The 12763-nt window shown below is 40.1% G+C and overlaps 1 protein-coding gene and 1 long non-coding RNA gene across 2 annotated transcripts in view; one reads left to right on the forward strand and one right to left on the reverse strand.

The window, feature by feature from the left end:
- LOC131136290 (uncharacterized) overlaps nt 1-12505 on the reverse strand; it is a 118332-nt gene extending 105827 nt beyond the window's left edge. The window contains exons 1-3 of the long non-coding RNA XR_009131721.1: nt 12303-12505; nt 11645-11694; nt 11330-11405 (exon numbers count right to left, since the gene is read on the reverse strand). This is a non-coding gene — a long non-coding RNA (uncharacterized LOC131136290). The remainder of the gene's footprint in view (nt 1-11329; nt 11406-11644; nt 11695-12302) is intronic.
- dct (dopachrome tautomerase) lies at nt 8319-12760 on the forward strand. Its single transcript, XM_058082979.1, has 8 exons — nt 8319-8844; nt 8906-9205; nt 9340-9440; nt 9621-9787; nt 9882-10061; nt 10133-10268; nt 10333-10534; nt 12354-12760. The coding sequence occupies exons 1-8, from the start codon at nt 8562-8564 to the stop codon at nt 12527-12529; spliced, it is 1545 nt and encodes a 514-aa protein (XP_057938962.1). The 5' UTR covers nt 8319-8561; the 3' UTR covers nt 12530-12760.
- The last annotated feature ends 3 nt before the right edge of the window (nt 12761-12763 follow it).

Raw genomic sequence — 12763 nt, forward strand, 5'->3', positions numbered from 1 at the left:
CGCTCGCAGGGTCCCCAAATTTGTCATCACATTAGCACATGGTCAAGGAGTACATCCTAGCAGTCGCGTAATCTGCTTTCCTGCGCAATTAGTCTTCTAGAAGAAGGCTGTAGACTGACAGCCGGAGGGAGGTGAGTGGGGGGGGGGGTGGACGAATAAGAGGGAAATCACTGAGTTTCACACAAGATGGATAATTTACAGCCGATACAATGCAATAGTCAGATGTTATTGCCTTTGCACCTCACATTTAAATCTTGCGGTTTAAAAAATTGCTTGGATAAAGCTTAACAAAACGGTTATTGGAGATCGTAAGGGTGCACTGTCGAATGTGTTGAGCTCATAAGAGCAGACGATGGAGGACTGGCGGGGAAAGGCAACTTTTTACTGAATAAAATATTAGATAATTTCATTTCGACAAAGGAAAGTAGACTATGGGCAGAGAGGGAGAACAAAATAGCAGGAAAGATGGAGAAAGGAAGTGTTTTTTTTATTATGAAAAGAATAAGAAGAATTCAGTGCTGCTTCTTGCAAGGGAAAAAAAAAAAAAAACATTGATGACACCCAGTTCCATTCTTCCACTCTCCCCTTTCTCTGCTCCTCGCCTCGCAGCACGGCGGGCTAAGCTGGGAGCTGTAATGTCATTAAATTGCAAATGCTTTTTTTTTCATTTCCGACACACACTGTTTACTTATCTGGCAAAAACATATGTTGGAAGGAATCCGTTAAATTCTGCCCATTGCCTTGGGTGAAAGTGCAATAGAAACGGGCCCACTGAGCTCCTTCTGTCGTCTCCTTTTAGCACTTTGCCTTATCTACAAGGCTGCTTAGCAGCAAACTGGCGAGTTCAATGAAAAATGAAGATACAGTGCAAGATTAGTGAAGAACAGTGAGGGGAAAAAAAATGCTTGGAGAGAGGGTCATCCCATTGCAAATGATTTCACTCCTCTCCATCTGCATAAATGACTATTTTTAAGGCATCTCGGGCGTCTGTATATTTTTCTCACTCTGCCACACATTTAATTTCACGCCCCGTGTTCTGAATATGCTTAAATGCATATCTCTGATGCACCTTTAAGCCAGAGGAAAGAGGATGGGGTGGGTTGGAGTGGGGTAGGGTAGGGGGGGAGACAGCGGTGGCGGCAGGGAGGGTACGAAAGCAAAATTAAAGATAAAATGGTGTGATTTGCACTACAAGTCTATTACTTTATGGCATTTACATATAGTTTACCTCTGCAATTCCAAGATTTTTTTACCCCCCCGCGCCACACCACTTTCCTATCAGTATAGTCGGGCTTGTATAAATATGTATAAATCTTTGTTAAGAAGGAAGAGGGGGGAAAAAAAAAAAAAAAAACAGAATTCCTGACACTGTGCTGGAAAGTTTTGAGGGTGCACTTTCTTGCTTCAACTTCTTCCTGTTGGTCCTGTGAGGCTGTCAGGAGACACGCTGGGGGTGTTCTCCCCCAGCCTGCCCCCAACAAAGACCCAGGATTCAAGCACTTTGTGCGCCATGATCTGCTGACACCTCCCCACAAACGCTCAAAGGAGGGAGTGAGGGGTTGAGGCTAGCTGGAGAGGAAGGGCCTAATGTAAGTGAGAAGAGGCATCCTTATCGTGCAAGTGTGTGTGTGTGTGTGTGTGTGTGTGTGTGTGTGTGTGGAGGGGGTGGACTCCAAGCATGTCATGCAGATAGACCCACAGAGTCCTGTGATGAATAGAGCATGCATGTCTTCTACTGCTCTGCTATCAGGTGCTACAGTGGCGAGGAGTTGAAATCCCGCCCCCCCTTTCCATGGCTGAGGATTGGCCGGAAGGGGGTAGTGAAAGGGACAGGGGAAAGACTATTCAGGGCACGATTCCTTCCCCTCATTGTCTGCCCGCTTCAATTTGAATGCGCTCACTCAAAGCCGACGAGAGAAGCGCTTCAGTCCGCTGCATTGTTGCCTTTCTCTCTGCTCTTTTCTATTTGCAATTAAATGCATTTCAAATGGAACAACTGTACAGCAAGCTTTGCCGATAAGGAGGGAGAATTCCATTGCCTTTAACCTCGTTTATAATGCCTTTGCAAATTTGAAGTGCTCTTATTGTGAAAACTAGGCAATCAAAACAGGAAATTTGAATGGAAAATGCCACACGGCTAAAAGTATTGCTTCAATGAAAATTAAATTGCTTTTGGAAATCTCTGTATTGCTTCTTTAAAAGAAAACGGCAATCTTAAGTGTTTCGATTTAGAGTCCTTTATGTGCAACATTGTGTGCAACATTGTTGCTTGGACAGCAACATCACACACACACACACACACACACACACACGGGTCCTAAGCATGGGATGAGATGAGTCGATTAGAATTAATGTCATCTGGTCATTTACAGCTAAACACCCTTCACATGCATTGTGTTTGCTTTGTGTGCAAGGCGTCGACTGCAAAACCAATCTCATCCCGCAGACACGGACATTTTTTTTTTTTTTTTTTTTTGAAGGATTTGAACGCTGTAAATAACTCCCAAACCCCTTCTTACGAGGTTTACCCCTGCAGCACTTTGTAACTTATCAGGGCTGCCTTGTGCCTCCTCTAATGCAGGCATTATGCTCAAATGTAAATCGGTAAAGCTGCCAGAGAGGTGGGCGGGAATCACTGAAGAAAGACTCACTTGAAGGGGTCGAGCCAATATTCTGATTAGGACACCACAAAATAAACAGTAAATTAAAAAAAAAAAAGTACAGTTTTCTTTTGAAGAAACCAGTGTGTCACACTCCTTTTTGTAATCGCTATTGTTCCTTAGTGTTGCACAATTCTAAAATCGTACGCAGCCATTAAGAATGCTGCGAACGATCAGCCACCAATCAATAAAAAAAAAAACGTGATTGACGTATGCCAATACATGTACATGTCAATACATATCTGCTGTGTCACGTGGTGCTGCCAAGAAAATGTTGAGCTTGGCAGAGGAACCTATCTTCGGTCGACCGTTCTTCCGTCTTTGCCGAGGTGTCTCTGGTTGTACTTTTCATTGGTGGCAGCTAGCTAGGTGTTATCCGCTCTCTCTGGATTTTGGAATCCTAATATGACTTTTTATTATGGTGTTTTTTAAAACAAACAAGCACTGCAGTTAGTTTGGAGCTTCTTTTTGTCCCAAGCCACAAGTCACTAACAACTTTACTTTGTTGTCATACTAATTATTTGCTATTTGTGTGTGGTTGCTATAATGAACATAAACATAGGGTGTGTCTGGCCCTATGATGGTGATACTGTCACGGGGGTCTCCTATCTGACTTGCTTAAGGTTTGAGTCAATTTTTATTGACTGTTGAATTCAGACTTTATGTCTTTGTGTAATGACAAATGCACACAAAATAGCATCACGACGATGGCCACCCTGTTAATAAAGTAGTGTACAATTTATTCCGTTTTAAGTTGAGCTTTCTGTCTCGTATAGATATTTATTTATTTATTTTAAATATTTTATTCAGTTAAATCTGTTATTTTGAGTTTAAAAAAAATAATAATTATTGAACAGTTTATTTCCCATGTATTCATATTACACCAGAACATGCTTAAAATTAATTCAGGTGTGTCAAATAGTAAACAAAAATCTTTAAAATGCCTTAATGTTTATTTTTTTTTTAATATTGAGCTATTTACCAGGGGCTCTTGGTGTCCCTAATCAATAGCACTCATCATGAATAAATTGAGAAATGTACAGTTTCTCACTCATGGATCATCGGTATCCGAATCGGCCTGATCGGAGCTTTCCTAGCAATCACTTACGACTAGAGATTCAATATCATGGTCTATTTATTCATTGATGACGACTGAATGAATTGAAGCCATCCGAGGCAAAACAGAGCGCACTACTTCGCTGCAGCGATCCTGGCAAGTACTAGTGATTCAATCGGTTTGCTGTTTAAAAAAATAGGAACATACATCAGCTACGGGAAGTTGTGCTACACCCCGGCAGCATGATTCATTGTCTATTTTGGCAATAAAATGATTATAAAAAATCATTTTTCTCATAATGGATCAATGAATGTACGTTAAATGCCCATCCTTATGACTAAATATTGAGTGTTGGTGTAAAATGACAATCTATAGTATTTGAAAAAAAACACACTCATTAGTATTTTCTGCCATCTAAAATTAAGGAGGAAACAAAATTAAACCGATTGTTAATTTTCCTCCGAGTCAATGTAATTTATGCTAAATGCCCTTCTTACTTATGACAAAGTTTGACGGTTAGCGCAGTAAAAATGACACTGATATCCAGCTAAAGTAAACTTTAATATATTCTGAGTGAATGAGGCCCAAGGCTCTGTTTTGTACTTCTAATTTCCATCTCTAATGTTACATGAGTCTGATTAGTAATTAGGGCAGCCTCATTTAAATGCATGTAATGAGCATTATAGGTTTCTGTTCTACTGCTAAGTGGATAGCATCTTCACCGATATGAACGCATATTGACCTCTAACGACGCAGCTCTTCATGTCCTTCAATTGGAAGTGTAATGAGTTTATCGTGGCATCTATCAAATAATTGACCTCAAGCGCGTTCCGCAGCATAACTATTAATCTTATTTTCCAGTGAATAATTTGAACAGTCTGCAAAGACGACAAGTGGCTCACACACAGAGACTGCACGTGGAGGGATGTGTGGCCCCTAGATATTAATTTGGAGATGGATAGGAGTCTTAAAGAGGATTAAAACTCTATACAGGCTACTCATTTCACATGGCTGCCTACCACCCAGGCTACTGTGTGCACTCCCAGCCCGCCGCTCGGCACGGTGGAGATTTTAAATGGTGACAGTTAAAGTACAAAGATGTCCAATCCCAGACTATTTCATGGCATATTTGGCCAAAGCATCCTGAAGGAAATGCAAACTGTCAAGAGAAGACGGCAGTTCCCGTGAACGCACGGCAACACTGCCCCCCTCCTTTTGTCTGCTGGTACTGCACTAACCTGCCTCACTTGTACAGCCTCTTATAGTGAATATAAAGACAATATATCACCACAGAAATCACAACTAAAACTGTTTTACAATGAATGTTTTCATCAACCTTATTAACCAGATATTAAGTTATCAATTTTTATATGCAGTAATTATATTGCTATAGTTAAACTGTATACACTATAGTGCTTATTGTATCGAGGTTGCAGTTTGCAATGAAATATTTCCCCCTAAAGCGACATAAAGAAACAACCAAAATAATAAAAAATATTCTGAAATTATTTAAAATGCCTTTGTTTTTATTTGTAAATTGTTGAGATTTTTATTACGGCTGTATTAATGTGAAAATTATATTTAAATCAGATTAATTTCATCATAATTTTTTAACAAAATGTTTAAATAACAAAATCATAATGTGAATTTTTTTTTTTTTTTCTCCCCAATCTCACCCTCTTGAGTGAAATTCATAGCAATCACACCTTGTTTCTCTACAGCTCTTTGGCACCATCCTGTGTTGAGGTAGGAGTCTGGAATGAATCAGTTTAGGTGCAAATCAGTACATTTGCATATTTATTTATCTGTTGATATTACTAAGCAGTCTAAAACATACAAGATTGGTGTGTGTCAAAAGGTTGTAAATATTTTTTTTTGTTTTATGCCCAAAAGAATTAAAAACTATACAGTTTTTCACAGGATAGCAACAATATACAAATACAAAACTCAAAGTAAGCGCATTTTTAAATATATACGTTACAATTCCATGCTAGGGAATCAGAGTTATGGCTCTGTGTATGTCTAAAACACATAAGCAAAAGGTTCAAATCTTTGCTTTAAGTGTGACGTGTCAATTTTATGCAGCGAGTCTTCAAATACACAATCACGTGCTTACTCACGTTTACTCGTCCCATGCAATTCTTTTCAACTAAGTTTATTATTTTAAACTCTGCTTATCTTCCCTTTGATTTGATTTCAAACGTGTGTGCAGCCGATCCCGCTTTTAGCGGGCAAAACAATCAATCTGTTGCACGCCAAGCCTCGACTGTGACAAATGGAAATCACATCAGATTCATGGTTCATTTATCCGATGTTGTACTTTACACACTTACAGAGACCTGATAAAAGCACAATCGTTTCTACATTCCAGTTGACTCCGGGCAAGAATTCTTTTAATCCCGTTCAGTCCGGTGAAGCTCACAGGGCCTCTTGTGTAAAACACTGTGTGGTCACACGAGCTTTCCCCATGACGCCGTGTGTACGTCTTCACCATCATGCTACTACTACTACTCCTACTTATGACTGCGTGCATATCGCTGTTGTTATCAGTTATATGGTTTAAAAAAAGACATTATAGGAAACTCATTAAAGAGTGAAAAGGCTGCGAATGTAACCTTGTTTTTCCTTTGCTTGGAAATCATTGCAGTATTGTTGTAAAATAGATGGAACGAAAAGAAATGATGACATCAATGGCAATGAAACGTGGGTGGATGTGATTCAATTCACTCAAATTACAGCTTTTGCACAAAAAGCAATGAGCGAAAACATCAAAACAATTTTCTCCTCACGGTCGTCCAGTCTTGCGTCGGACACTGAATTCCAAAACACTGACTTAAAGTGTCAGCAGTCACATGGCGTGTGGTTGGAATGCGTCGAACAATAGAGTCGAGTCAAAGAGTCAAACCCCTGCAGTCATGAGTCCGAGTCACAACTTTGATGCGTCCATCTGGAAGACCGCAGTCACAAGTACAACCTCAGGAATTGTCAAGATAGCCTTGTGATTCCCTCTCGCATACGCACAGCACAGGACAGGACAAAGGGAATTACAGTCAAGATAAGATCGGTAGAGTCAAACTGATACATCCAGGTTTTAGTCACTGATTGGACATTGATTGATGAAATCAATGAGGCAGATTATGTAGGAAAATTTGCTGTCTTCCTGGAAATTACAGTATATAATGTTCATGTTAGTTGAAGTCCTCGGTCACTGATGTCTTAGACCAAGTCGAGTTCTATCTTGATGACACTAGCCACGTTTACATGAGGAGTTTTTGACCTTTCCAAAAGCAATGGTATACATGGAAAGGAATCACGTGTCTACATGCGTCGCTATAATCAACCAGAATAGTCAATGGGGCATGCGCAGTAAAACGTAAACACCAACATCACGTGATACCGACTTCCTGGAGTTTTTCTTTCACTTGTTGGAATAACTCCGTATTGCCAGTTTTTCCTTCGTCCAGTCTTGAAATTTAGTTTGAATCAAAAACAAACTTTCCTTAGCAGTCCAGTGCCGATTGCTCGCCTCCATTTTTTTTTAAATCGAAGAACGTCTCGAGCTGCGTGTTACGTCATATCTCAAACAACGCACCCAGCAACAGGAAACGCTAAAGTTCAATCTTGCTAATATTTTATAATTAAGCTCGGTACATGTTTTATATAGATATGTATTTACTTTTTTAATAAAACTGGACTTGTGAATGGCGTATAGAAGGGTTTAGATTCTGTTCCACAGATGGCGCTAACGCACACCAAAGCTGCTTGCCAACCGCAAATAAACAACAGAACAAGAAAACACCACAAAGAAGAACGCAGTCTGACAACTTTCCGATTAAACTGGTACAAGATACCTCAATCGGAGTGGGGAAAGGAATATTCCACCCCTGGGAATCAGATTATATATTCATTCAGATTGGCACTTTTCTTTGGGAATGAGGTGTATACAAAGGTTTGAGCAAATAACCCGAATGGAATTGGAATATTTGGGTCCATGTAAACGTGGCTATTGTGTGTAATTTCCAAATTCCACTATGAACACTTAACACCAGAAGTATAACACACATGCAACAATGAATGAATGAAACACTTTTAGTGTTCAGTCGGCTCCATTGACTCCTGACCCTCATAAGTTGAAATAAAAGAAACTTCTACATGACTACCATTGTCGTCATCAGCAATGATCTTCTCCATTTAATGTTACCAAGAATCATATCCAAATTATGCCACTTGGGAGGAAAAAAAAATCTTAAATCATGTCTATAAGCATGTGGAGCAAATCACGTGAATCCCAGCAGTTACTCTCTGCATCATCCATGCTTCTGGAAACAATGTGAAACATTCACACTAAAGTCTCTTCTGCCCTCAAGATAGGTTTGTTGTTTTTTGTTTTTTTTTTCTAAGAAAATGTTTTGCCAGCTAAAACCATAATCTGATTTTTCAGAGAACTAAATGACTACAGTCTGGATAAAGTGAATTATGGTCTTACGTCTAATGGTTCCTTCAGGCGAACATGTTCCTTGGAATTGGTTCACGTCTCAGTCCAGCTCACAGCTTGGCTGTCAGGTGATCGTCACAAGACCGGGAGGCTTAATCCCACCCAGCTCTACTAAAGCCAGAACACAAAATAGTACGGTCCTCAATGTGCATGAAACCAACTGGAACACAAGATGATTCGACTTTAAGTGCCATTTCCACAAATTATCTTTGCATCTAATTTGAAGATACACAAACAAGGGGCCGCGACTGCGTGGATTTTCCACATTTTGTGCTCGGAGAACTAATTTATCCGCTTGTCAATCAGCTGATATTTTGCCACTGACCGGAATAAACAATCCGGTGGAAAAATGACAAGCTTGCTCCTTCTTGGTCTACTTTGTTTATTTCTGCAACCTGTTGGGGCTCAATTCCCTCGGGTTTGTTGCACAGTGGAGGGGATCCTGTCCAAGCAGTGCTGCCCTGCTCTGGGCTCCAATCCTGCCAACATATGTGGCACCCTGACGGGGAGAGGAAACTGCACTGCTGTTCGAGTGGACACTAAACCCTGGGGAGGACCATACAGACTTAGAAACACTGATGACCGGGAAAGATGGCCCACAAAATTTTTCAACCAGACTTGCAGATGCAATGGTGAGTGATTATACTTCTGACTGTAAAATTGTCCATTTGACCTTTTTTTTGTGTGTTTTAGGCAACTTTGCAGGCTTTAATTGCGGTCAATGCAAATTTGGCTGGACCGGACCCAACTGTGACCAGAGAAAGGCACCCATCGTACGAAAGAACATCCACTCGTTGACATCCGCTGAGCTCCAGGAGTTTCTGGATGCCCTGGAACTGGCTAAGACCACCATACACCCAGACTACATGATCGCTACCCAGCACTGGCTGGGAATTCTGGGGCCAAACGGAACGGAGCCGCAATTTGCCAACATCTCCATCTATGACTTCTTTGTCTGGCAACATTACTACTCGGTCCGAGACACTCTGCTTGGTAAATACATTAAAGTCTGTCCTAAAACGGAACTTCATAGTATTGTTAAAATCCTCCATTTCATTTCGGATCAACCTATTTTAAGAAGAATTAATTTTCTCAATTCCAGAATTTTAACAAATACTTCTCCCTAGGTCCTGGTCGCCCCTTCAAAGCCATTGATTTCTCACACAAAGGACCAGCCTTCATCACCTGGCATAGATACCATCTTCTCAGCTTTGAGCGAGACATCCAGGTGTGTGTTGTGTTTTTGTTTTTGTAACAAAAAAATTCCTCATAAAATTTAAGCTTTAGACTCTGAATTGAACTGAACAATTATCGATATCAGTAACATTTTTGTGAATACATTCGTGTGTGAATTTGACAAATACAGGAATTGAACAAAGCAACTAACAACTAAATGTGTTTTTCCCAGAGGCTCACTGGCAATGAAAACTTTGCGGTCCCTTACTGGAACTTTGCCACAGGTCAGAGTGATTGTGACGTGTGCACGGATGCTCTTCTGGGAGGCCGAAACCCTGATAACCCCTCCCTCATCAGTAACCAGTCCAGATTTTCCAACTGGGGGGTGGTGTGTAACAGGTCTGCAAAAAAAAACATCAATGGGAGGGGGATTATCCTACTACATTGTGCATCGACTGTAATAAAACACAAAACATTATGTTCTTCAATTCAGTCTGGATGACTACAATCGCCTGGTGACTCTTTGCAACGGCACCAATGAGGGTTTGATCCAGAGAGGTATCATGAGAGGGGTCAACATGACCATGCCCACCATGACGGATGTCCGAAGCTGCCTTGGTATCAGGGATTTTGATAGCCCTCCGTACTTCACTAACTCTTCCTTCAGTTTTAGGTAGATCCTTACAGTCAAACCGGGTTCTGCCGTCCATGCCCACTGCTAATGTTCAACTTCTCGACCAACAGAAACGCTCTTGAAGGCTACGATAAACCAAATGGAGAACTTGATGAATCAGTCAATAACCTTCACAACCTCGTCCATGCTATGCTCAACGGAACCAGTTCTTTGCCTCACTCTGCGGCCAATGACCCCATCTTCCTGGTAAGAGTTCAGTTTCATACAAGTCAAACTTCAGTGACATTGAATTCACAATGATGCCTTTCAGGTTCTCCATGCTTTCACCGATGCCATTTTTGACGAATGGATGAGGAGATTTGTTCCGTCCAATGCCACTTTTCCAGATGAAATGGCCCCCATTGGTCATAACCGTGACTACAACATGGTTCCCTTCTTCCCTCCCATCACAAACGAAGAGATCTACATCACATCGGCGCAGCTGGGCTATTCCTACGCCATTGATTTTGAAGGTAAGCTGGTAGGCAGTTGTTGGAGTTGGAAGAATTTAGCACCAATATGATGTGAAATAAAAGGAGAATCTACGTATAGACCTGTCCGCAAATTACGTGTGTTGTGATCTGGTGCTATATAACTCATGTCATCGTCACAATTTTTCGCTTTGCCATCACTGGTATGCTCACAAAAATCACAAAATATCACAAAAAAACCCCAACGAAAATATACAACACACCCTTTCCATGGCCACTAAGCGACAGTCTTGCAAGACAAGCTGCTGCCACAATTAACACACAATGATGGTTCTTTTTATGTGACTTTTTTTCCTAAAATGTTGGCTGGTTTCTGAGTTTTTTTATGATCTAGGTTTTCAACATTAAGATGTTTATTATAAAATTGTGAAATAAAGGTAATGCATGCATGCTGGTTATTAGCACATAACCAAGAGACCCTACTTGCAAAGTCTAACTCAGTTCTTTGGCTCTTTTGCCAGTACATTACAAGAAACACACTATAAAATATGCTTTACAAATACATAAGAGGGGGCAGAATGTCACCTTTGTAATCCATATTGGCCAAGGACACCTATGCAGTATCCCTGGCCAATAGTACACATTATAAATAAAGTGAAAAGGTGTTGACAATGATGACAAAATACCATCTATGACCAAAGACTCAATTTCAGATGGAGCTTTTGCCTTACAATAATGTCTCTCAGTTTCAATGGTGCAGAAATACATTAAAAACAACCTGAATTAAATAATGTATCTTCTGCATTAGAAAATGAGGAAAAGTTTTACAATTCCTACCGTTTAGTTGGAACCTCTCTGTTGTTGTTTTTTCTACCAGGATTCCACAGCAGTCGCAATGATATGGAGTGACACTCTAATAAAAGAAAACAACAACCCACAGTGTTGGAAAATGTCCACAGACGACGCCATTTTTGCAACTACTTAGCTAACCTAGAGTACATTCAGTTAAGGCAACAGCGGGATACACAGCTTATAAACAGCACAATTTCGAGTGTCTAGGTTGAAAGACGTTTACAAAATAAAACATACAAAAGTAAGCGGTGCGAATGGAGTAAACATTGATAAGTATTTAAATGAAATGAATCAAGCTACCTGCTCTAGGTGTTGGTTTTCTATGATCAACTCCTCCTTTTCTTCTTCTTCTACGGTTGATTCGCGCAGGGAACCAAAAATTGAAGACAAATAAAGTTATAAATAAAGTTTAAATAAAGTTGCTCTAAAACGGTCCCTGACTGGTAGTATTTAACTCTATTTACTAAAGTTTAAACATTTGTAAATATTTACATCGTATTAATGTCATCAATACGATTCTTACATAACTTAATAAAGCTAGCAGGACGCTTAATTCGGTAACACCTGCACTCCGAGATTCAGCACAGTAGCTTATTTCTCTACAGTTGCAAAACTGCTTAATGATAAACCTTTAAAAAAATATTTCTTTAAGATGTAAAGTGCTTTTGGGATTTACTTGGAACAACAGCCGTTTTTGTTTTATAAAGGTCCAAAGAACATCGATTCCTAATAAGGGCTACTTCCTGTCCGTCACTCCTTTTTCTACCCAACCCCGGAACAAATCTTCCCATGGCAACACATGCGCAAATACAACACATAACACCCCTAAGGGTCATTGTAATATATTCAAAATACTAAGTGTTATATCTCATAATGTTATACAACTGTACCCAATGTTGTACCAGTGATTATGCTAAGCATATATAATACAGTATCATTAAAAGTGTTATACACACACAATGATGGTACTAATACTTGTCTCTTGCTTCCTTTTCTTTTTTCTTTACAGCGGATGAGGGTGGAGCTGCTGTGTTCGTGCTCGGATCCACCCTTGGGGGTGTCTTCATCGGTCTCCTGGTGCTTCTCCTTATCTTTGTGCTGTACCTTCGCCAGAGAAGAAACACTGGCTTTGAACCGCTGATAAAAGCTGACTTCACGACTAGGAAGTACACGGAGGAAGCCTAGATTTCTATCCGCCTTGTGGGGCAGCTCGGTGTAATGCGAGTGAAATGGAGCATATGTTATTATATCAAGGCCTGACTGAAACAAGAGGAAAATATTAATATTGTAGATGAATGACAAATGGAACTAAATGAGAATCATGATAATAATTGATTGAGGCTTTTAACAAGTAAAAATCAGACTGAATTTATGTAAAATGTTTTGGAAATAGTGTAAAAAAAAAAGAACAGAAAATGC

This window comes from Doryrhamphus excisus, chromosome 9, assembly GCF_030265055.1.
Source record: "Doryrhamphus excisus isolate RoL2022-K1 chromosome 9, RoL_Dexc_1.0, whole genome shotgun sequence".
In the NCBI taxonomy this organism is placed as follows: Eukaryota; Metazoa; Chordata; class Actinopteri; order Syngnathiformes; family Syngnathidae; genus Doryrhamphus; species Doryrhamphus excisus.

Excerpts from the sequence above, each read along its gene's own strand:
- dct (XM_058082979.1), top strand. The coding sequence starts at position 8,562 with ATGACAAGCTTGCTCCTTCTTGGTCTACTTTGTTTATTTCTGCAACCT. Across the intron at positions 9,441-9,620 it reads GCTTTGAGCGAGACATCCAG|AGGCTCACTGGCAATGAAAA; the intron begins GTGTGTGTTGTG and ends TGTTTTTCCCAG. Across the intron at positions 10,269-10,332 it reads CCAATGACCCCATCTTCCTG|GTTCTCCATGCTTTCACCGA; the intron begins GTAAGAGTTCAG and ends GATGCCTTTCAG.